Here is a 25259-nt window from a genome sequence, read left to right as displayed (position 1 = left end):
TTGTAAGGATTAAATGACATTGCCTTTTGAAAAGTTTGGTCCCTGTGCTCTTAGAGGAGGAAGCCAGAAAATATTGCTACAAAAATCATACAAACCTTAAACAAAAATAGCAAATGTGAAGCTGTTAATGTCTCAACACATTCTCCTTCTAGGTCTGTCCACTTCTAAAGGTGGGGTTCTTCCCCCCAAATTTTGTGCTCTTTGATTTACCCCACACCAAATTGGCAGTTTTGGTATCCTCGGGGAACTCAAATTGTGTTCCTTTTTTGGTGGGGGGTTCTGAAGGGGCAAGACCAGGGCTGTAGGGTGGATGGGGTAAGATTTCTCACTGAAATTCTGATACTCTCGAAGAACAAGTAGATGCTTTATCATGATGGAAAAAAATTCGTCTGCACAAATTTCCAGGTCTTTTTTTCCAGACATTTCTCAATTTTCTGGAAACGTCTTCCTTGATAAGCCCTTATGATCATCCTGTGTCCTTCAGGAAAATCACCTTGAGAGCTAACTTCTCGACCTTGAGTTTAAATAGCCTAGCAGATCCCCCCGGAAGCTACTGTTTGTATTGGACCTTTTGTTTTGTTTTCTGAAGGCACCCTATGAAACTAAGACAGGTGTATTATGAGAGAACTTGTCTACAGCCATCCACTGATCTCAGAATATTTGAACACATTTTGTTGAGATAAACGCATGCACGTGTGAGCTGTAACCCTGGTAGCAATAGTACACTGACATTAAAATATTACCAAATTCTCCGTCCATATACCTAGCATCCCCATTAAAGGGTTAATATTACTCTGTTAAGATCCGAGGGACCAGTCTCTGGAGAAGGATATCATGTTTGGTAAGGTGGAGGACCAGAGAAAAAGAGGAAGACCCCCAGCGAGATGGATTGGTAAAGTGGCAGCATCGATGGACTCAAGCGTGGCAATAATTGTGAGGTTGGCTCAGGATCGGGCAGTGCTTCGTTCTGCTGGGCATCAGGTCGCTATGGGTCGGTACCAACTCGATGGCGCCTAACAACAACAATAAATATCCTTGAGACTGCTGCTTATCCTGACCGTTGGCTAACTGGGTTTTCTTCTTCTGCACTTTTGTTTTATTTTAGGATGAGAGAAACAAGAAGTCCTAACATAGGAAATTAATAACAGAAATGCTGTTCTTGAAGTGATTCATCACTGAATTCTTTTCAGTGAATGGACCGTGTGTGTTTTTATTGTTTCTCAAAGCAGTAGCCATCTCTCTGTTGGATTTGTATTAGCTGTAGCCTCCCAGAAGGAAACCTGGTAGTGTAGTGAGTCAGCAGTTCAAATCCAGCAGTCTCTCTATGGGAGAAAGATGAGGCCTTCTGTCCCCATAAAATTTTACAGCTTTGGAAACCCTGTACAGGGCTGCTACTGAGTCAGAACCGACGCGACACCATACAGCTATCACCAGCCATAGCCTCCCAAATAAGGAGGGTTTTTTTGTTTTATAAGAAAGAAGAGTGAGACAATCAAGAATGAAATGATAAAGTGTTCCAGTTAGTTTGGAAAATTCTCAACTCTTCATTCGTTGTTGCTGTTAAGTGCTGTTGAGTCAATGCCAACTCATAACGCTCTGTATAGGTTTTCCAAGGAGCGGCTAGTGGGCTCGAACTGCCAACTTTGTGGTTCAGAGTCCTGTGCTGATCTTACATTGCCACACCAGGAGTCCAAATCTTTATTTGTTGTTGTGAAGTGCCATCGAGTCGTTTCCAACCAATAGCTACTCTACATAGGATTTCCGAGGAGCAGCTGGTGAGCCTGAACCACCGACCTTGCTTTTCAAATGGCTTTGCAGTGTGGTGCATTAACCCACAGTGCCACACCAGGACTCCAAATCTTCATTGTTGTTGTAGTGAAGTGCCCTCGAATCGGTTCTGACTCATAGTGACCCTGTACAGGGTTTCCGAGGCTATAAATTTTTACAGGAGCAGAACACCTCATCTTTCTCCTGTGGAATGGCTGGTAGTTTCAAACTGCTGACCTTGCGGTTTGCAACCCGATTTGTAACCACTACGCTACCAGAGCTCCTTAAATCTTCATTAGTGGGGTGTAATATTCAAAAGGGTTGGGGTAGGTGACAAGAGTGGGCAAGAGAGTCCAGTCTAGTGCGTTGGTAGAAAAGTATTTTGGGATCCAGTTTCTCTGCTAAGGAACTCATGGTATACAAGAAATCATGTTTCCAGTCTTGAAGGAGAGACAGACTGGTGAACAGATGCTTACTAACATGCTCAGGGGGCTGTAAAGGGCCCCAGAGGTTCAGAGAAATGAGCAACAGCTGCCACCTGAACAGTAGTTGTGGTTGTGAAGTGCCATCAATTCGGCTGTAACTCATAGCCACCCTGTATAGGGTTTGCAAGGAGCAGCTAGTGGGTTTGAACTGCTGACCTTGTGGTTCACAGTCCAGTACTGATCCTACAGCACCACACCAGAAAAAAAACACGAACACTCCAGCCTCACATCAGATTTGTGTAGGCAAATAGATCTTCCTCAATGGAAATGAAAGTGGGATCATTGTGGATTTCAGTATACTTCTGACACAGTGTGTCTGACCTGCCGCCCTCTAAGAATGGATGGAAGACTTGCTGTTGTTAAGTGCCATCGAGTCGGTTCCTACCCATAGCGACCCTGTGTAGGGTTTCTGAGGAGCATCTGGTGAGCTTGAACCGCTGATCTTGCAGTTCAAACAGCTTTGCAGTCTGGCACATTAATCCACAGTGCCACACCAGGACTCTGGTCAGTCAAAGAGTCCACAGCAGCATAATCATCCACCCAGGGAGACCAAGCATGGAATATAGGAGCTCCCAGGATGGAAGACTAGCAGCTCCAGTTCCATGCTTGGTCTCCCTGGGTGGATGATTATGTTGCTGTGGACTCTTTGACTGACCATCAGTGTGGTGGAAGGCTGTCAGGCGGACAGTTTCTGGACTTAGCCGGACACACTTCTCAAGCACTAACACTTCCTTTCTAAAGCGAGCATGTTCGAGTTCTTTGAGGCTGAGCCAACCACCAAATTTATGGAGCCTCCAGGTCCAAAGTTGCTGCAACATTTAAAAAAGTGAGGTACGACTCAAGAGACTAAGTGGATTTACCGTGTTGGTTGGGCAGAGTGGCGTGTGTTTTGGAAGGAGAAATTGGTTGCGACTGGCCCGGGGTAAATTCTTCTGGGCACTGAACTAGTCTTAGGAGTTACTGTGCCGGGTTTCTGTCATTACTATTTTGAGGGATTCTGTTCGACATATTGAATAACTAGACTGTGAACAAAATGATAGGCGTACTCAGGGCCAGAGGACCTAATTATGAATTGCTGGAGCCCTGGTGTGGCGCTGTGGGTTAATGCGCCAGACTGCAAATCCGTTTGAACTGCAAGGTTGGCGGTTCAAGCTCACCAGCTGCCCCTCGGAAACCCTATACAGGGTCGCTATGGGTCGGAACCGACTCGACGGCACTTAACAACAACAATCTTCATGCAGTAATGAGGTTGGCCCAGGATCAGGAAGTGTTTCGTTTTGCTGTGCATAGGGTCGCTATGAGTGGGTACCGACTCGATGGCATCTGACAGCAACAGCAATCTTCATGTAGCTATAGCTTGTCAAGTCAGATATTCTGTGTTTTTATTATTAGTATTAAATCCGGACTGAATTGTGTCGTCACACCAGATTCCTTGATGCTCACTGAAGCCACTGGTTTGGTAGAATCTCACAGAAGTGACTTAAGAATCTGCTTAAGTTTAAAAGCAACAGTAGCCTAGGGAAGCAAGCGAGACCCAGTTGGCCTTTGAACATAGGGTGATTTAGGGTTAGCCCACTGCCATCAAGTCATTCTGACATTTGGAGCCTCTATAGGACAGGGTGGTATACCCCTGTGGGCTTCCAAGGCCATCATATTTATGAAAGCGGACTGTCACGTCTTTCTCTCACAAGTAGGCGGTGGGGTGGGGGGTGGGGTTTGAACCACAGAACTTCCCATTTGCAGCCAGTCACTTACCCACTGCACTACCAGGGTTTCTCGATTTGGATTTAGCATGATACAACTGTCAATTTGACGTATAGCTGTGGACAACCCTGATCATCAAATTGCCACGCACCTTAGTTGCAACTGCTGCATTTAAAGGTCTCTGGATGTTGCTAACTATTCGGTTCTCATGGGTGGGGTCGGGGGCAACCTGCGAGCACCCAGAGCGCTCCTATTGCCTGGCTGTCCTGACCCAACACATTACTGTGCACCTGTGCATTGCTTGAACCGTCCCACTCCCTCCAAGGCATTGCTACAGGCCCCGGACAACTGCATTTCCCCTGGCCCCCAAATCACTGTTGAAATCCTTTCTCAAATTTCATATTCTCCATGAGCCTTGTCTAAATCACAGAATCATCTGCTTTCCTTCACCCTGCCTAATTTGAATGTGGAAATCTCCTTATTTTCTTTAAACTTGATTCTCCATATGTACAATTCCTGCTCTTTCTCCTCTCTGGACACCCATGGCTGCCCTAGAACACAACATACTCATTGTCCTTTTGTGTTTCGGTTTATTCGTTTATGCTGCTGTTGGTTTGTATCGTAGGGAGGGTAAGTCAAAAAGTATTGCTACTAGAGTTCCAGGTCATGTGTATCTGGGTTTATTCCAAACAGAATGTCTCTGTGATCGGGATGGCTGCAGACAAGTTCTCTCAGTATTAGTCGTTAAAGAGCACTCAAAACACAGGTCCAATCCAAACAGTGGCTTCCCAGGCCCAGTTACATTCAAGGCAGAGAGGTCAGCTAAGAAGGTGCAGCAACTGTGTTTTGTGGACTCCAAAGGGGCAGTCTTGGGATGTTTTATCAAAGGACACAGGGCAATCATGGGGGTGTATTCTGAAGAAGTTTTAAGACAATGGAAAGTTGTGTTGGTGAGAAAAAGGCCTGGGAATTTGCACTGAGAAATTTTTTTCCCATCATGACCGTGGGCCTGCTCATTCTTTGAAGGGTAGCAAGGGCTATCCTAGGAGAATTTCACTGGGGAATCCTATCCCATCCACCCTACTGCCCTGATCCTGCCCCTACTGACTTCACTGGGAAATCCTATCCCATCCACCATACTGCCCTGATCCTGCCCCTACAGATTTCTTTTTCTTCCTCAAACTCAGAGAACACTGAAAATGAACAGGATTTGAGTCCCTTGAGGATGCCAAACTACCATTTTGATGTGGTGCCAATTAAAGATGGGTCAGAGAGATGGAAATAATACTGACTTGGGAAGTGTACAGACCTAGATGGCGGCGATGTCAGGAAACGGCAAAAACTTCCCATTTTGATATTTTTCTTTAATAAAGGTTTCGATGATTTGGAGCTCTGGTAGCATAGTGGTTATGAATCAGGCTGCTAACCTCAAGGTTGGCAGTTCTAAACTACCAGTGGTTCTGCAGGAGAAAGATGGGGCTTTCTGCTCCCAGAAAGATTTACAGCCTCCGAAACCGTGTGCAGGGTCACTATGAGTCGGAACCAACTCCACGGTACTTAACAACAACAACAACATGATTTGGTAGCAACAGTTTTCGACTTGCCCTCTTATATGTATATGAGGTGTGACGCTGTAGCACTGGTTTGAACCACAAGGCTGGAGGTTCAAATTCACCAGCTGCTCCTCAGAAACACTGTACAGGGATGCTATGAGCCAGATTGTGAAGTTGGCACAGGACTGGACAGTGTTTCGTTTGGTTGTGCATAAGGTCACTGTGAGTTGGCATTTAACAGTGTGAGTCAGAAGTGATTCAGTGGCACTTAACACTTATGCATATATGCCAATGTTGTGGATCTTACATTGTGAGCTACTAAAACATAGAGACAGATCTTGGTAGTTTTCTGTATAACTTCTTGATAATGGAGTCTTGGTCCTTGATAATGCGCTGAACTGCAAGGTTGGTGGTTCAAGCTCACCAGCCACTTGCTATGGGTGGGAACCAACTTGACGACCCTTCACAACAAACAGCAACTTCTTGATAAAGAGCTTGCTTGAAGTATTTTCATGATGAGCTAGTGAAATACTTTCTCAACTCTTCAGAATTGCCATTATTACCTAGCATCCACATGTGGAATTGGGTTTCCAAAGAGTGCTTATGTCACCAGTCTGGATTAATTTAATTTTACAATTTCATATTTTTGCCGTGTAGAATTTCCAATTAATAATTTTAAAAACCTGGGCGTCGACATAGACAGTGTTTGAAGTCGCATCCTTGGCTTGTGTGATGGCACCTAGTTGTGTAAATACATCATTTTTAATATAGAAAGTTATTTTAGTGAGTGTAGTTCCACGTAGTTAAGATCTGTTAACGTGAGTATAATGTGCCTTGTCATGCATTGAATATTGCATTTTTTTAATAGATAAAAATCCATTCCAGGTTTATTTTCCGGCCGATGAGGACGCAGCTTTTCATTCATGCCTTGTGTTGCTTTTGTGGCTTTTAAGCATTCATTTAGAAAGGAGAGCCTGCACTTTGGGGCTATTGTATCAGAATGTTAGAAGAAGAATTATCCTTAAGTCTCGATGTTGTTTTTTAAATTAAAAGTATATTTGCAGTATGTTTAAAAATATATATTTTTTAAGAATACATATTTTGAAATGTACATATATATATATATAAGAATATATATATAGCTTTCAAGACTATATACTTTTAATTTAAGATTAATGCTATTGTTTTTGTAGTCAGAAAGACTCCAAGTATCTGGAGTCGCTGTTTGGTGCAGACAGCCCATGTGCTACTAACTTGAAGGGAGGTTCAAGTCCCCCAGTAGTATCTCAGAGGAAAGGCCGACTTCCTGTTCCCTAACAAGTCGTCAGGGGGAAATGATTCTGGCCCACTTAGCCCTAATCCCACTCTTAAATTGAATTGCCAGCCATTTCCTGTGCATATTCGACCACATGTTTTACATTTCTATATATAATCATAGTATAGATACTCTTTAGTATTTATAAAAACAGGGTAATATGAGGGGCCTGCAAAAAGTTTGTGGAAAAATGGAATTTAAAGATCATGGAATTTCTCCACAAACTTTTCTCCCCCAGGATCATAAAGGGTTTATTAAGGAAGTTGTTGTTGTTAAGTGCCATCAAGTCGGTTCCAACTCAAAGCGTTCCTATATAGGGCTTCCAAGGCATGGCTGGTGAGTTTGAACCATTGTCTTTGTGGTTAGCAGTCCAGTATTTATCCTACAGCACCACACCAGGACTCCCGTTAGGCAAGCTGTTGTTAAGTGCCATCGAGTTGTATCTGACTCACAGCAACCCTATATAGGGTATCCAAGGAGCAGTGGTGAGTTTGAACCGCCAACCTTGTGGTACAAACTGACCGAGTCAAATGCTTATCCTATGGCGCCATAGCAGTACTTCATTGGGGAAGTTGTTAAGTTGTTGTTGTTAAGTGCTGTCGAGTCAGTTCCGACCCATAGCGACCCTGTACAGGGTTTCCGAGGCTGTAAATCTTTAAGGAACAGAAAGCCTCATCTTTCTCTCGCGGAGCAGCTGGTAGTTTCAAACTGCTGACCTTGAGTTTCACAGCCCAATTCGTAACCACTATGCTACGAGAGCTCCTTTCATTGGGGAGGTAGCAGGTTACAATTCAGGGTCTGGATGAATCAGCATTCAGTTCTTAGGTCAGGACAGGCTCTTCTCAGCCATGCCCACAGGCAGACCTCTCTCTGGCCTCTGTCTTGCTCGGACAAGTGGCACAAAGTTCTTTAGCTCTGACAGTACGTGTCTAGAGGCACCCCACTCTCCAGTCACCATCCTCCCTAAAGGGCCTCAGCTCTTACTCCATGGGCTGGGAAGCCCACCACGTCACTTTAATGCTTCTGCCGCCTTGGCTGCTGCTTTCCTTCCCTCATGGTCTCCCAGGTCTAGGAGGTTCTCAGCGCGGGGATCGCGGGGTTCCCAGCTCTGAAAGTCATACTCTGCTCCCATGTCTTTGCCTTGGTGGTAGTCACTTCTCGTTGCGTGAGCTTTTTGAAGCCCTTTTACCCCTTTTGTTGTACATGCTTTTTCCCTGTGAGTCTGGATCATGGACATTGTTCACCTCCGTTTTAGTGGCTGCTTAGTTTTCCATCATGTGGACACACTGTGTTTTATTGTCTTAGACTGTTGGGAGAAGTATTTAGATTGTTACCAGATCTTTGCTGAACTGTGTGTTGTAGTGAATATCCCTGTGCAAATAGGATTTTTAGAAGTAGCTCAAGTCAGTTCATGGCTGTGTACACTTAAATGTTTAATATCTTGTCAAATTCTCTTATAAAAAAGGATGACCTATAATGTTTCAGTTCTACCAAGAATGTAACAACGTTCCTGTTTGCTGCCATTAGATACCATTTTTAAAGGTGTTATATCTTGGTAGGATTCTTACAGCTTTTGTAAACCTTTCAGGCCTACGTTGAAATCCACTATACCTGTTGTGGGTTCTTCCAGGTACTAATGTTAAAGTAGATTTGTTGAATGGAATAAATGTGAAGATCAGGGTGAGCTTGGTCAGACTATGAATCTCACAGTCAGTACCAGCCCCTGATTAGCCAAGCAGCCGCTTTGGTCTCCCCATCTCCCTTTCTCCCAGCATCCTGATTTGAGCATCTAAGCTGCCTATGAGAACGGAGCAGAGATCCTCGTGAAAGCTTGCTATTTTCCAGCCAGTGCTTCCTGTGCGCACACAATCACTGGGGCCTTGGTGGAAGGGGATCCACACTGCGCAGGAGCCTGTGCGATACTGGAGTTGTATGCCGTAGTCACCAACTAGGGATGGCATGACCCATCCTCCTCTTCTTGTAAAGATCTCTTGGCATTTCTTTCAGCTCATAGACTCACAGCCAGCCGCCCCTCCTCTGAGTGGTGTATGTCAGCCTCTCCAGGCAGTGCTTTGAAGTCTGTGAAACCCTGTGTAATTGAGACTGGCATATTTGGCAGGCCCATTTACAAAGCAGGGTTGTTTGATGGCATACACAGGAGATCTGCTAACTGAGTTATAAAGAACTGAGGCATTTTCACCCAACTCTAGTTTTGGCATGCACTCAATGAACTTCCTGTGATGCAATATGGTCTCTTGGTGCAAAATAGTAGGAAATGGGAATTTGACTGTACCTAGCACTTTCTCACAGAAGGCGTGGATGGAGCTGAGTGTGTGACTGCTTTCTCACAGCAGTGTGGAGGATGAATGTAATCTCACTCTGATGGGTGTTTAATGTGTAGTCCTTAAAGTCAGTGTTGTTTAGTGCCATCGAGTCAGTTCTGACTTTAGGGGCCCTGTGTAGGGTTTCCGAGGAGTGGCTGATGGGTTTGAACTGCCAACCTTGTGGTTCAAACTGATGTCAGTAGCCTTTCTTTAAAACATTGCAAAATGAATTCTAAAAGCGTGCTATTTCAGTATTGCATGTGAGCTGCAAATACCATTTCTCGCATGGAGTTTAACTATTTAAAGACTTTGCTTTTTTCATTGTAATTGAAGTATTCTGACCATCAAATGTCATTTCATTTGTTTTTCTAAATGCTAAGACTTTAATCCAGATGTTGCTACTCTTATCAGAAAGGCAACTTTCACATAATTTAGAGATCAGGAGAAAAAAAAGATCCCAAGGCAAAGGTCACCAAAATCAATGTGCAGTTGTGTTAGTCAGTTCTGAATGGTGGCATTTCTCCTGGGCTCGTCCCTCACAGCAAAAAGGGGACTACAAAGTGGTTTCAATACGTGTCTGTTTGTTAAAGTGGAAGCATGTGACATCCACAAATGGGTACCACATGGCAGAGATACCCAGAAGCAAGTCAGCAATATGAAAGGGATAATTTGGTTCTGTTTCATTTCATTTTTCCCCCTTCGGGGGGCGGGCACACGTGAGAGAGAGGGGGTGTCTACAGAGGAATCGGGCTCCCATTTTAGTTTATGCATGTGGTTGGCTTAGTTTGGCTTCATGCTTGCCAGGTTTTAACATTGATCTTTGGTTCTGACACCTTGGATTATAAGCTTTTAGACACCAAAGTCCTTTTCCCTGAGAATGGAAGGGACGGAGATTGTGGTATCTTTTCGTATCAGCTGGCTCTTGTGCCGACTCTTGGATATGGCCCACCAACTGGTCCTGGTCTTCGTAATTATTGTGTGTGCATTTCCTCCCATACCAGACTGCATTCATTGAATGAGAAAATCACGACTGAGGACTTAGTCTGAGTAAGCTTCAGACTGGTTTTCCTCTCTACCCCTACGGGTACCTGGATTGGAGGACCTTGAAGACAGTAAACAGACCCAACCCGAATCCATTGTTACTGAGTTGATTGTGATTTACAGTGGTCCTGTGTAGGGTTTCCCAGACTGTCAATCTTCATGGAACTGCCTCATCTTTCTCCCACAGAGCAACTGGTGGGTTTGAATCGCCCACCTAGTGGTTAACAGCCCAGCCCACAGGTACTGCAGGTTCCTCTCTAGACACAGTCGGTACCTAGAAACTGTCAGTGGTGAGAATATACTTGCCCACAGTTAACAAACTCATTGACGACTGACTTCTAAAGTAATTTACTCCAACTGATGACCCAGAATTCTTAGATATCAAGGATGTATGCATGAAAACTTGTTAGAAAAGTGAAACATTCATTTATCATATCAAAATCATTTCAAGGATGTACATCTTTGACTTTGTTAAGTAGATATCCGTCCATATATAAGTTTGCCCACATTTGTCTGTTTGCATCTGAATCCTGTATGGTGCACGACATAGTGGAGGACAGGGTTACCCTGGTTTTGCACCTCTTAGTTATCTAGTTAATTATGGTTAGTTTCAGCCAGTTAGCTTGACTTTGGGCAAGTTATTGAATCTTTCGGAGCATATAGAAATAATACTACCTCCCTTGCCACGGGGGTTCTGGGAGTTGAAGGTGATTACCGACAGGTAGGTAATTAGGTGTTAAGTACCAGCACACAGTGTATTCAGTTGTTGTTAGTTGCCATTGAATTGAGCCTCACTCTGGACTACCCTACATGGGCTCTATAGGGTTTGCAAGGCTCTGACCTCTCAGGAGCAGATTACCAGGCCTGGTGTCCGAGGCACTTCTTGGTGGATTCACACCACCAGCTTTCTGGGTAGTTGAGCGCATAACAGTCTTCACCATCCAGAGCAAAGCCTCTATTGTCAAGTTATTTCCTACTCCCAGTGACCCCGTCAGACTGAGTAGAACAGCTCGACACGGTTTCCAACGCTGTAAAGCTACAGGAGCAGACAGCACATCGTTAGCCCAATGCCTAACCTACAGCACTACCAAGACCAATTTCAAAGTAGTGTTGTTAAGTGCCTTTGAGTCAGTTCCAACCCATAGCAACCCTGTACAGGGTTTCCAAGGCTGTAAATCTTTACGGGAGCAGAATGCCTCATCTTTCTCCCACGGAACAGCTGTTAGTTTCGAACTGCTGACCTTGCGGTTCACAGCCCGATTCGTAACCACTATGCTACCAGAGCTCCTTATAATACATAATAATCAAGGAAAGATCACAAAAACTTGCAAAAAAAATCATCCTCACTGAAACTTGTTGATATGTGCCAGTGAAGTTGATTCTGACTTATAGCAAGACATCTTGTTAGCATTTAGAGACATTTCTTCTCATTCTTTTTCCGGCACATGAAGTTTTTTGGCTTAGAGTTGTATTTATATAGTTGTGATTTTACTCTTCATGAACATTTGCGTTCTGCTGTGATGTGAATGTTTTCACTGTGAGGAATGTACGCGTTGCTATACAGAGTTTAAACAATGCAGATAAAGCCAGCACCAGTGCAGTCATCCCTTCCTCTCACTGTCTTACCGTCTGGTCATCAGGAGTAACCCTGTCATAACTTTTGTAGGGGGGAGGACATGTGTGCTGTTAAGTAGTTCTGACTTGTAGCGACCCTATATAGGGTTTCTGAGCCTGTAAATCTCTGTGGGAGCAGAAAGCCTCATCTTTCTCCCTTGGAGCATCTGGTAGATTTGGAATGCTGACCTTTCAGTTACTGCCCACCACATAACCCACTAAGCCACCAGGGTTTCTTTATTACCTTAGTTTGGGATCTTTTTGACCTTTGGACCTCCTTTTCTGTGTTATAAGTATTTGTCCTGGCTCTTTTATGATAAAGTTTCATGAAGATGCTTTTATTTTAAAATAGTGTATGTGATATTGTTGAAAATACGGTACACAGGAGAACATACACCAATCCAACAGTGTCTGTCTGTACGCCTCAGTGAGTCCAGATCCTTCCTAACAGCTGCACATGCCTCATGGGTGACAGCAGGTGTTGTATGTAACCAGTTGAGTTGTTTCTAAATTTCATTTTTGGAAATAATGCTGCAGTGAACCCTTTTTTTGTGTATTTACGATTATTTCCTGTGGATTGCTATGTTGGTGTTAACTGCCATTAAGACAATTGCGACTCAGCCACCTTGTGTAGAATTTCCAGGGAGCTGCTGGTGGGTTTGAACTGCTAATCTTGCAGTCAGCAGTCCAGTATTTATCCTACAGCACCACACCAGCTCTCCTTCCTTTGGATGGTATTACTGAATAAAAGAGTATGAAGTTTTAAGGCCCTGGTATGTACAGTTGACCCTTGAACAATGTGGGTTTAGGATCCCCCTTGCAGTAAAAAACCCACATAGAACTTTTGATGGAGCTTCACTGAGAACACCAATAGATGGTGGTGGTTAAGTACCGGCTAGTTGGTTCCCACTCATAGCAACCCTATGAGGAGTGAATGGTGAGTTTGAACCACCGATCTCGCAGTTCAAATTGACCTTCTGGTTCAGTGCTTATCCTGCAGCTCCACACCAGGATTCTAATAGTTGAATAATGAATGAGTGCATACTGTATATATTCTATGTATTATTGTTGCACCCACATAAAAGTTGATTAATGCATATTTTATATGTTCTATGTATTCCTGCTGTACCCACATGAAAGTTGCACTCTCAATATGAGATAAAAAGGTATTTTGCATCAGGCACATGTGTTTTGGGCTTGTGGTGTAGCTGCAGTGATGCTTTTGCAAATTTTTTTTTTTTTTTTTTTTACAATAATTACTGTGCTGGATTCATTTATCTTAGACTAGCAGGCAACCGCAGCTGCAGGCCTATCAGGAAAGTCAACTTTTCCTATAATATCATGACTTTTCTGCTTTTTGGGAGCACTTTCAGCATCATTAGTGTTACTTCATATGGCTCCCTTGTTGTATGGATTCAAGGTGTATGATATTACAATAAATATGGTTAAAAAAAAAAAAAAAATACACGAGACCCGCAGGAAATCTCTTTTTATTGTGATAGGCAATTAACTGGAGAGATGAACTGTCCAAGCAGAGATGATTAGCATCACTTGGCACTTAACTAAAACTGTGTGTAAGTGGAACCCCTCACAGCTCAAACCCATGGTGTTCAGGGTCAACTGTATTCTCAAATTGTTTACAAAGGATTTTACCAATTTACACCACGTTCAGGCATTGTAGTAACTGAATCAGCACACCCCTAAAGAAGAAAAATATTTTAGAGAATCTGATGGTTGCAGAAGGCTGTTGTAGCATATTTTGTATTTCTGAGGTTGAATGTTTATATATTTATAAACCATGTATCTACCTGGACTCCTGGTTTGGCCGGGATCAGCACTGGACTGTAAACCACAAGTTGGCAGTTCAAACCCATCAGCTGCTCCTCGGAAACCCTATACAGGGTCGCTGCAAGTCAGAAGTGACTCAAGGCACTTAACAGTAACAGCCTCTATCTGTTTGTATCGATCTATCTCCATATTTACGTATTTATGTGATTGCCCAAGTTTGTGTTGGGATAAATTAGTTTCTAAAGTAATGGTGAATGTGACCAGTTGTTTTCTTTTTCTAGATGTAGGTGCAAGGAACCACAGGCATCTCTGTGCTGTTTATTACAACAAGAGTCCTGGCTTTGAGATCATCCACGGGCTGCTGGACAGAATCATGCAGCTGCTCGATGTGCCTCCTGGTGAGAAGAAGGGTGGCTATGTGATTAAGGCCTCAGAAGGTGAGACAGCGAGTGAGGAGACCGTGGAGAGACTAAGCTCTAGTTTTGGTGACGTTTTCTGGTTTGATTGGGGCTGGGGTGTGGGTAAGGGCCAACTTCAGTACTTAGTTTTCAGACAGCACTCCTTTTCACGTTTTAAGAAAATGCTGCTCAGCTCTTGTCAGCGCTGCACAATATGCTTTTGTCCCGGCCGAGCCATGGTAACTAACACACAGTTACTGGCACTGGAAAGCCACCGCCAGCAGCACTGTGCACCTAGGAGCACACGCTGGAAGCCGAGAGACCCGAGACTAGAGATGTGCACTCAAAGGCTGCCTGTGTGAAGCCTTCGGGGCAAAATACATTGAAATAAAGCTACCTAAGAACTGATCGAAAGACCTGCCATATGTTAGTGAATCGGAGAGGAGAGTGAGGAAGGGTGGAATCGTCTCTCCTAAAAGCCCCAGAACAGTAAACTCTTTGTTGTGGGCTGTTAAGTTAGTCTAACTAAATGATGTCTACCAGGGCTTCAAAATGTTCACTGGAAAATGGAATTAAAAGACAGTGGAAGTTTTCCACACATGTTTGAAGCCCTTCTTATATTCTTAATATGTTAGTTTCTCATGGTCCAAGGAATTCTGGAATTTTTGTGTTTTTAAATTCCTGTAGCTTGAATCTGAGTTCATTGTGGGAAAGGAGACCCAGAAACAAATTGAAAGAAATATTTCACCTATGAATTCTACTGTTTACCTCATTACCTTTTATAACCATTGTTGGCATCTTAAATTTCTAATAGAGGATTCGTTTTTTAAAATGTTGTTAGCCATTCTGTGTAGTATGGTGGTAAATAGTTTTGGTTTTCTCTTAGGTGTACTTTTCTTAGTCTTCAGAAGTTGTTTTTATTTGTTTTGGTTTCTATGTTGTTATTTTTTTTTTTTTTTTGAAAATGCACTATGTTGAAATGTATGGGTCTTTCTGGATTGATAGAGGGTTATCTTTTTTTTAAAAAAAAAAAAGGAACTCGAGAGCTTCAAAAATGCAGGTAGTTATTCACTGGCTTTTCCACCCCTTGTCTCATTAGAAATAATGCAATGAAGACATGTGTTAACACTTACAGAAAAGTTTTCCAACTGGAGGGGATTTAGGAATTTGTCCAATCCAATTCCCTGGCTTTACAAGTGAGGGAATGGAGGCTTGGCATGTTTGGTGAGGGGTGCTGAGCTTCACCCACAGCACCCAGACGTCTGCACCCTGATGTTCTTCCCACGAGGCCACTCTGTCTGACTTCCGGTTCACTGGTTTACTCCTCTAGAATTCTGCTTTAAAGCCTGGCCAGCTGGCCTTCTAGTCTAATGACAAGCTGTGCACTGCTGTGATACTTTTTGGTCTTTTTTTTTTCACCTTCTATGCAGCACCTTTTCTCAGGAGTTTTATTTCGTAAGGAGTTATTGGTGAAAATGGGTTCCCTCAAACATGTGCTGATTAAGAAAGCTGATTTCTTTCTTATTTGAAAGACTGCAGCCTGCTGATGGGAAATTGGAATGTAGGTATGAGTCGGAATAAACTGGAGATGACACATAACAGCAGCAGTCCTGGTGTGACGCTGTAGGATAAAGCACTGGACTGCAACATCGGTTTGAACCGTAAGGTTGCCATTTCAAACCCACAGCTGCTCCTCAGAAACTGTATACAGGATCATTATGAATTGGAATCGACTCGACAGCACTTAACAACAGTGATCCTTTAGGTTCCTATTGTATTGAGGCTATTTCTTTAAACCAACACCTCAGTATTGTGGCTATCTGGTCTCAATAAGTTTCTTAGACATTGGTATTTCAGAAGAGTCTGCGTTCCCAGTTACAAGGCATGCTTTAAGAGGACAACAGTTGTTAGTAAGTGCCATTGAGTTGGTTCCGACTTATAGGGACCCTCGGTAGGGTTTGCGAGGAGCAGCTGGTGAGCTTAACTGCTAACTTTGTGGTTCAAACTGACCTTGCAGTCCAGCACATTTCCCTGCAGTGCCACACCAGGATTCCAGACGAAAGTGTCAGTGAGTCAGTTTCGACCCAGTAGGGTTTTTGTGGAGCAGCTGGTGGGATTGAACTGCCGACCTTGTGGTTCCCAGTTCTGTGCTGATTCTACAGTGCCCTGCCAGGAGTGTGGTTCCTCAAGGAATCAGCAGGAGAAAGACCACCGCAGACCAACTCAAACCAAAGCTGCTAAGATGAGTGTCTGTAGGTTTCAAAAGAGGACGATGATGCACTGCTGAGAATGTCTAGAAAATCATTAGTGAGTTTCTGGCAAGTGAGATGGACTTTTGAAGGTTTGTTGTGTGTCGACTCATAACGACCCTGTATAGGGTTTCCAAGGAGCAGCTGATGGGTTTTAATGGCTGACCTTTCAGTTAGGAGTCCATTGCTTGTACTATAGCACCACACCAGGACTCCTTTGAAGGAATGTTGTTGTTGTTGTTAAGTGCTGTCAAGTCAGTACCATCTCATAGCCACCCTGAGTAGGATTTCCCATAGGCAGAGACAAAGCGAGAAGGCAAACCATATCAGCAAAGCCAGAACAATGGAAAACACATGTCCTGTGGGTAGAGCATTCAGGAGTGAGGACAATGCTTGGGACGGTATTGATCGAGTCCCAAATGCTGGAACCAGGGTGGCAGCTAAAGTGGGGTGGGGTGGGGGTGGGGGTGGGTGAAGGAAGTATTGAAGCTCGTTCCTTTTTTTTTTTTAAGCGGGTGAATGATGATTACTCTCTCCTTTAGAAGGGGTCCTGGTGGGGTGCTGTTGGATAAGCACGGACTGCTAACTTCTAGGTCGGTGGCGTATGATAACTATCACTGACTCCCATACACTGTAGGAGCTCTGGTAGCGTAGTGGTTATGAATCGGGCTATGAACGTCAGGGACAGCAGTTCGAAACTACCAGCTGTTCCATGGGAGAAAGATGAGACTTTCTGCTCCCGTAAAGATTTATAGTCTTGGAAAACCTGTACAGGGTTGCTATGAGTCGGAACTGACCCCACGGCACATAACAACAACAACCGCAAGAAGTAAGTCCAAACCTAGGACTTTGCCTCCCTGAAGCATGTTTAGCTACCACATTCCCTCAGACTCATTCTGTTGTCTCACATATTACTTTTTCTGCTAAAGAAGGGTCATCCCAATTCCAGTCAGGAAAGTAAGAAATTAAGGACACTATCCTGCTAATGTTGATTATTGGGTTGTCTTGTGTCACTCTGACATAGGGTTTACTTTTGAATAATGAAAACTCCCTGATGGGTTTGTGACTATGATGGACCTAAGTCTACTCACCAGAGATTCCTGCTGAATCCCCACAATTGTATCAGCACTTCCACCTCCGTGCTGCCCTGTGTACTGGGCACTGCCAGGTGTCTCTTGTGTTTGTTGATAGGGGGGCGTGGAAAAGAACTGGCTCCCCCTTGAGAAACTTGGCTTTTGTCCATTGTAAGAAAAACCTAGAAACGCATTGATTCGTCAGCACATCTACCCAGGGAGTTCTGTTGACTTTGTGGAGTCTACCTTGCTGGCTCTGCAGATGCCCAGGGGCAGCCCATTTCTATAGCCAGAGATAGGAGCCATGAGCTTACTCCAAAATAGCTTTTATTTGCTGAGCACCCTTGCAATTAGAGCACTGAATGAGAGCTGGTGATAGAAGAAGGTCAATTGTAAAATGAAAAAGAGAGAGAGAACCATCTTGAATTTTCTCAGCATCATTTTGGTTTCAAATGGGCTTTAATGCTTTAGTGACATTTGATCAGATTATTATAATATAGCATTATATATATATATACACACACACACACATATATGCCTTTTTTTTTCCAAGCTTCTTCCACTTCATTTTTGTGGGTTATTGCAAACTAAATTATGTATGTTAAAATGCACTTATCCTTTTCAAAAACCACTTCTGGGCAAGGAAAATTCTCAACATTTTTGCGTTTAGAACAGTTATGTGGTTGCTGGGCAAATCAGTGACAAAAATAAGTTCTTGTATAATGTCGTGGGTTTTGGTGTGATTGGCTACTTTGACTTGGAGTGTGGTTTTGTTCCCCCCTTTAATTTATTATCTATTTCAGTTTTGATTATTCACAGTTCTGTAGAAAACTTGAATTTAACTTCAGAGGTGCCCTCTGATAAAGGGACAGATGTTTTAGAACTTTTCGTTTTGACAGTTCTCGTTTTCCTGCTACTCAGAATGCATTTCGGGCACTGAAAAATAGACTTGTGAGTAATCTGCACATTTAATCCTCCACCATATGCACAGACGGGGTTCTCTAGGCACCGTCTGTTACTGTTACACCTAAGCCCTCATTGACTTGACCTGTAGGTCATGACCTTTTCCGCTCTCCGGACACCTGTGAAAGATTTCAGATGCTAAAAAATACGGGCAAAACTGTGATGTTCCCCTGGTTTTCACTCTGGTTTTTAGTGTAAACTCGAGCTTGGAAATGTGTGAGATAAATGCATATTGAACTACTTGTTAAAGTGAAGTTCAACTCTGATTTCATTTGTACGCAAGTTTTTAGATCAGAAGAAAGGAGAGTGTGGGTGGCGTCTGCACATGGAGTTCCCATCAGCAGACAGTGCTCCTATCAGGGCAGTGAGCTTTTTATATAGTTTGGACATTTTGGTCAGCTTCCTGGTTTTATTCCTCAGTGTGAAACAGCCCTTGCTTGGTTCTCATACTTAATCAATTATAAGTGAACAAAAAAATGACAGGATTTGAAAACTTGGTCTTAAATTAGATATGTCAGTTAGCAAGAAAACCCCAAATTAAAATAAATTATTAAAACTTATTTTTTTCAGCAGAAGTAAAATAATCGAAAAATGAATTTTTAGTGAATTTGACTTTTAACTTGATATGAAAAAATAACTGTTGGATGTTGTCAACTTTTTCCCTTTTAGCACTTGATATAGTGAAGGGTCAGTTGATTAACTTTTTTGAATTCAGTTTAAAAGGTAAACTGAGGACCAAACAACATAAGCAGCATCCACAAGGCTGCCATGAACAGCGCTTGCAGGCCAACCCCCTCCCACGCCAACCATCTGTCTGCCATAGTGACACGGATCTTGCATGCATTTTGTATAGTTTACATATCACTGCTGCTTGTGTGATAGCCAAAAAACCCTAAACCAAACCCAAATCCATTGCACTCCAGTGAATTCCAACTCATAGTGACTCTATAGGATGGAATAGAACGGCCTCTTAGGATTTCCAAGGCACGACTCGACGGCACTTAACAACAACAACAACAACATCTTGACAGAAGCCAACTGCCTCATCTTTCTTCCATACAGCAACTGACCTTTTCATTAGCAGGGCCACAAACCCTATAATAGCTAATTGTTGTTTTTTTTTTCAACCTTCTCCCCTAGAAGCAGTTTTCACCCCTGTAGAGAACACATACTCTAACGGTGCATATTTTGGAGTTGTTCTGATTCAACTATATGCACTAGGCAAAACAGGAGAGAGAAACAAAGACTTAGTTATCTAGTGCTGCGACCACAGAAATGCCACAAATGTGTGGCGCTAACAAACAGAAATGTCTTCCAGTTCACATTCAGGTTGCCCGCTCTCACCTTGGAAGGCCTTCTCGTTCTGTGGGCTCTGGGGAAGGTCTTGGTCTCTGCTGAGTCTCTGCCCCTAGGGGATCTTCATGTGTCCTGGCAGCTCTCTGCCCATCTATGCGTGCTCACTTGGTGGTTTAACCTTTGATATCTCAAAAGGGAGTCCTGGTGTGATGGTGGAGGGTAATGCGCTGGACTGCAAGTCGGTTTGAACTGCAGGGTCGGCAGTTCAAACTCACTAGCCACTCCTCGGAAACCCTGTAACAGGGTTGCTATGAGTCTATGAGTTGGAGCCGGCTGGAAGACACTTAATAACAACATATCTCAAAAGAGATGGGCTTAGACACCGCCTGCACTAATAATGTCTCATTAACATAACAGAAAACACATTCCCAAATGGGGCTACATCCACAGGTATAGGGTAAGAATTTACAGCACAGAACTTGGGGGGCTCATTTCAATCCCTGACCATACCCTGTGCTCCTTTTGCTCCTGAGGCCGGCCTAGACACTGGCCTGCACTATGCCGAAGCAAAGGGTGCCTCTGCTCAAAGGCAGAGATGCAAACGGCGTTCACTTCTAGCTTGTGATCTTTCAAGGGCCCAGGTCCTGAAAGGTTAAAGGATTGGGGGCATAATTCAGACTCTTCCCTTTTTCCCTGACACATATAAAAGTCAAGGACCCTGGAGGTGCTATGGGTTGGGTTAGATTGCTAACCACAAGACTGACAGGTAAAACCCACTAGCCACTCTGCAGGAAAAGATGAGGTGATCTGATCCCATAAAGATTTATGGTCTTGGTAACCCTATATAAGGTTTCTATGAGTTGGAATCGCCCCAGTAACAGTGGGTTTGGCTTGGGTTAAGTGCCATCAAGCCGTTCCTGACTCCTAGTGACCCTGTACAGGGTTTCGAAGGCTATAAATCTTTGCAGTAACAGAAAGTCTCATCTTTCTCCTGCGGAGTGGCTGGTAGATTCATACCACTGACTTACGGCTCATAGTCCAGTGCTTACCCTATGGAGCTACCATGTCCCCTTGGGTTTATATAGGAATCTGTTTTATTTCCTTCCCTCGGTAGCAGTTTTAGACATTGGTCAGAGGTTGGGCAGCCTCCTGTTTGGCACATTGGTACATTGCAGAATATTAGTTAAGACCCTGTTTGCCCTGTGAGTTCCTGGAGAATGTGCCCTGTTATATTAAATGTCAACCTCTAAGTGGCCAATCCAGCTCTTAAATTGATGGGAGGATTACAAGAATTGATGGGTGGGAAAAACAGATATCCTTATTGAACAAATCCCTAGGGTTGGTAAGTGTAGGGTGGTGTGCTGAGCCCATGGCCCCTCAGCAGAGAGGCCTCTGTTCCCGGGAGCATTTACAGTGACTCTGACACGAGATAGAGACTCCTGTCTTGTTAAAGCCACTGAGCTGTGGGGCTTTCTCTTTGATAAAGATTAGACGAATCCTACTTTACAGATTATATTTTAGTGTTTACTTGCCTGCTCCCCAGCTCTAAGATTACAGAATCAACTTTCATGCTAACTTCCTTCTAAGCTGTATAAAACTGAACCCTTAGATCATGTTCACGTTGTCTCTGGAATGCCCTTGCTTTTCTAAACGTTGTGGCCCCTTCGCTTTTGAACACCGTTCAGGTAACTCACGTTCAGACTCACGTATGGAATGGTCTCATCCCAGCCAATCGCATGCACGGGAGTTTCCTGGACACACTTGCAGCCTGTTGCCCACCACTAGCATTTATTTCCAGTCTGCAGTCTGACAACTAATGAAGACACTGGCCGTTCCCAGGGGCTATGTTGTAGACCACTGAGTTTTAAAGTATATTCTGGGTTTCCTCCTATAAGCCACATTAAAGAAAAAAGTTAATTTATATACGTCTCTGCAAGGAAGATTTTGAGAATTCCTTGTTTTAAAAGACACATGTGAATTTCACCTTTATAGAGACCAGAAAATTCCTGAGTCCCACAGCGACGCTGAATAAACAGTATCCTCTTCTCTGTATAGCTTACTTGCCCTTGCTTTTCTGTTAGGTGCCATGATTCTATTGTAGTGGGCGGTGTTGCCGTGAGCCCGCTGTGTATCTCTGAAATTTTAGTCATACCAAAGTTAGGCCATCACAGGGCATGCTGTGAATGCCACCAGGTACTTCAGGCATCTTACACTTGTAGTTGTTGTGAAGGCCCTCGATTCCCCACCACCAGAACCGCATTCATATTGCAGAACCTACCTGGCTGTGCCCGAGTTAGAAGTGGGCAGCATCACAGTCATTTTCGTGCTTTGAAGGTTTATTTATTTCTAAATTAGAAGTTTGCAAGCATGAAATGAACTGCTTTACCGAAAGCTTGGAGCCATTACAGACTCTCAGCCTTGTGCGTCCCACACAGAGGCGCCGTCCTGGCTCCCCTCCCCTCCAGCTTGCTGTCTGCTGGTAGGACGGCTTGCCTTGGGCAAGTCTCCTCACCTCTTTGTGCTCCTGGGTTTCCCATCTGTGACGGGGGTGACTGCCTGTTTTTAGTGCCGCTGGGAGGAGGTAAGCAGAAGGTAGAGTGCTGTGTTTTACCTTGTCTGTACTCTTTCCTCTCTTTCCTTCACACCCTACTTGTCAGCTGATGACTGGTTCTGAAACTAAAGTGACCCATCACGGTTCCTTCAGGTAGCCAAAGATTCCATGTGAATTATAGATACAGTCTTTTCTAATCAACAGACCACCTGACAGCAATATATTTTTAGGAGTATTTGTTCTCGTATTTGGTTGGAGAAGCAGTCCTCTTCAAGGTTTTTCTAGGGAAAGCCCATATGTCAGTCTGGAAGGTAGGATGATCCACGCCTTTCATTTTTGAAGCTTTTATTTTAAATCTAACCCTATCCCCTGGGTATTTAAGGAGTGTGGTGCTGAGCATTAATGTTTGAGAACTGCAAAGTTGATTTAAACCACAAGGTTCGTGGTTCAAGCTCCTTAGAAACCATATGCAGGGTTGCTTTGGATTGGAACCTACTTGACATCACTTACAACAATGGGTTGGAACCGACTTGACGGTACTTAACAGCAACAACATGGTATTTAAAGGAGCCCTGGTCATGTCGTGGGTTATGAGTTCAGCTGCTAACTGCAAGGTTAGCAGTTCAAATCTCCCAGGGCTCCGTGGGAGAAAGATGAGACTTTCTGTTCTCATAAAGATTTACAGCCTCAGAAACTCAGTATAGGGTCGCTATGAGTTGGAACCAACTCCATGGCACACAGCCACCACAACCATGGGTATTTAAGACGTGTGAAAGTTCTTAGAAAAATTATTTAAGTGTCAGATAACTATAGATTGGTACCTTATTTAGGAATAGAGATTTTGAAAACAGACAGTGAAGGTACTTTTTAACCTAGAATTAAAAATCCTTGGGTTGTATACAAGTTTGACTGAGACCAATTTAAAAATGCAGTTTGATGGATAACATTCACCCCTTCCAACATTGCTGACCTTTGAAAGATGAGTGTGTGTGTGGGTGTGTGTTTACACATAGGTTAGACTTCAAAACAGATTCTATGCTTCCCTCATGAATTCTTAGTGTGTGCTTCAGGTGAAAGCTTACACAGTAAAGTAGGATCCTCTTTAACGATGTGTATGCAGGCTGTTCTAGACCACTGGTACAGTTTTGACACGGTGCCAGCATTCTCACTGTTTCCATTCTGTGGTTTCTTCCATTGATCTGTCTTCCCTTCCTCTCTGCCGTCTCACCTTTGCTTTTGGGTAAATTTGACCATTTGACCTCATATTTGTTTAATGCATTTAAGGGAGCACATCGCTCACAGGACCCAGGATCTATTTTTAAGTCCACTTGCTATGGAGCAGAAATAGCTCCATGTTCAAAGGTTATTTTAGGGCGATAGTCGCTGGGGCGCCTTTAGTTTCTGTCCCTCTAGTAGGTCTACCTTTTTTTAGGAACTAGAGTTTTGATTGGTATTTTTCATCTACTCTAGCCGGGACTTTCTTTGTGTCCCTTGTCAGAAATGTCACTAGTGGTAGGTGGGCACCATGGAGTTCTTTTGGTCTCAGGCTGGTCTGTGTAGCCTGTTAGTCTCATGGATTAATTTCTTTGAGCCTTGGTTTCCTTCACTCTCTTTTGCTCCATGTGAGTAGAGGCTTATAGCTGTATGTTCGATGGCCACTTTGAAGCTTTTAAGATCCCAGATGCTATTCACCAAAGGGGACTAGAGAACATTATTATTATCTTTGTGAACTATGTTATGCTGATTGACAACATTGCCCCCCGAGACTAGGGTCACAAGCCTTTGAACCCTGAAATTGGTCCTGCAAGTTGTCTGGATATGTCTAGGAAGGCTCTGGAACTGTGCCCGCCCCTATGTGGTTTGTTATATGATACAGCTTCAAAATGTTTATGGAAAAATTCCATTTTCACAAACTTTTTGAAGCCCCCTAGTCCATATGCCTAGTCCCAGTGTGGCACTGCGGGTTAATGCGCTGGACTGCAGGGTCGGATTGAAGCACAAGGTCAGAGGTTCAAGCTCTTCAGCCACTCCTTGGAAACCCTATACAGGGTCGCTATGGGGTGGAACCGACTTGACAGCACTTCACAACAAGAAGAAGTCCGTATGCCTACAGGTATCACTACGTATTTTACATGTATTCATTTAGTGTTTGCCCAGCTAACTGGCTAACTTTTTCATAAGAAATGTAAAACAGTCATGGAAATAAATTATAGATTTCTCTGTACAAATTTTGGAGAGGGAGTTAATAAATATTTAGCCATAAGGAGATTGTGGTAATTCACAAAATAAGATGATTCTTTATCGAAGGCTGGTTCTTTATTTCTCCACTGCTAGAAGACTATGTAGTCTGGACTTTGTTGATTACTTTTCAAGAAGAAGGTTTTACAGGATGCCGTCTTTTCTGTCATGCCAATACTGCCATGTCCTGCCGTGATAAAAGTCACCGTAACACAGGTGCCTTCTCCCAGTCCTGTGCTGGGGGGCTAAGCAGGTACCAGTTTTCCTCACGGCCACTTCCCCCGCTCAGGAGTTAATGATGTCTGCAGGTGTGTTGGGATTAGCACTGAAAAGTTGTGTAAGGGGTTTTTCTTTCTTTTGATCTTCAGAAAGGGATGAAAGATAGCCATTAAACTCAAGGGATTAGGTCTCCTCTGTTTAAAGACTTTAGGAACCATAAATATCTCACTTCAGATGTGAGGTAAAGAATTGTATGCATCTGGGGGGAAAGTGGGTGTTTTATATTACCAGTTGGAAATTATTCAGTCTCCACTTACAAATTTAATGGTCTTTACAGAGATGTTTTCTCCCAATCCAGAGTGTAGTAGGCTCTGAAAGGTGTCTGTCTGTCTGTCTGTGTGCCTCCATCTCCACAGTTAGTGCCAATTTTTCCTTCCCATAGTTTAACCCTTTCCCTTTCCTTTTCTAAATTTATGTCTCAGCCTGCATTGTGCCTTCTCCTCTCTTGGGTTCTCCCCATTATATATAATCAGATTGGTGGCCTCAGACAACTGGTCTAAAACACTGAGAACAACTACCTTTAAGAATGACACCAGTATGTATAGCCCAGTGTATGAGAGCAGTAATGTGTGGGTTCAGTTTTATAGGCCCTATATTCTCCTGGTGTGTGTGTATATCCCA

General features: G+C 43.5%; 1 protein-coding gene across 1 annotated transcript in view; it reads left to right on the top strand.

Moving 5' to 3' along the window:
• FARSB (phenylalanyl-tRNA synthetase, beta subunit) overlaps positions 1 to 25259 on the top strand; it is an 83518-nt gene that overhangs the window by 48930 nt on the left and 9329 nt on the right. Inside the window, exon 16 of the mRNA XM_006861885.1 lies at positions 13873 to 14028. Coding sequence (XP_006861947.1) covers positions 13873 to 14028 — 156 coding nt within the window. The remainder of the gene's footprint in view (positions 1 to 13872; positions 14029 to 25259) is intronic.

The sequence above is a fragment of the Chrysochloris asiatica genome, unplaced genomic scaffold (genome assembly GCF_000296735.1).
Source record: "Chrysochloris asiatica unplaced genomic scaffold, ChrAsi1.0 scaffold00044, whole genome shotgun sequence".
Lineage (NCBI taxonomy): Eukaryota > Metazoa > Chordata > Mammalia > Afrosoricida > Chrysochloridae > Chrysochloris > Chrysochloris asiatica.
Note: the sequence above shows the minus strand (reverse complement) of the source record. Positions and strands in the feature narration are given on the sequence as shown.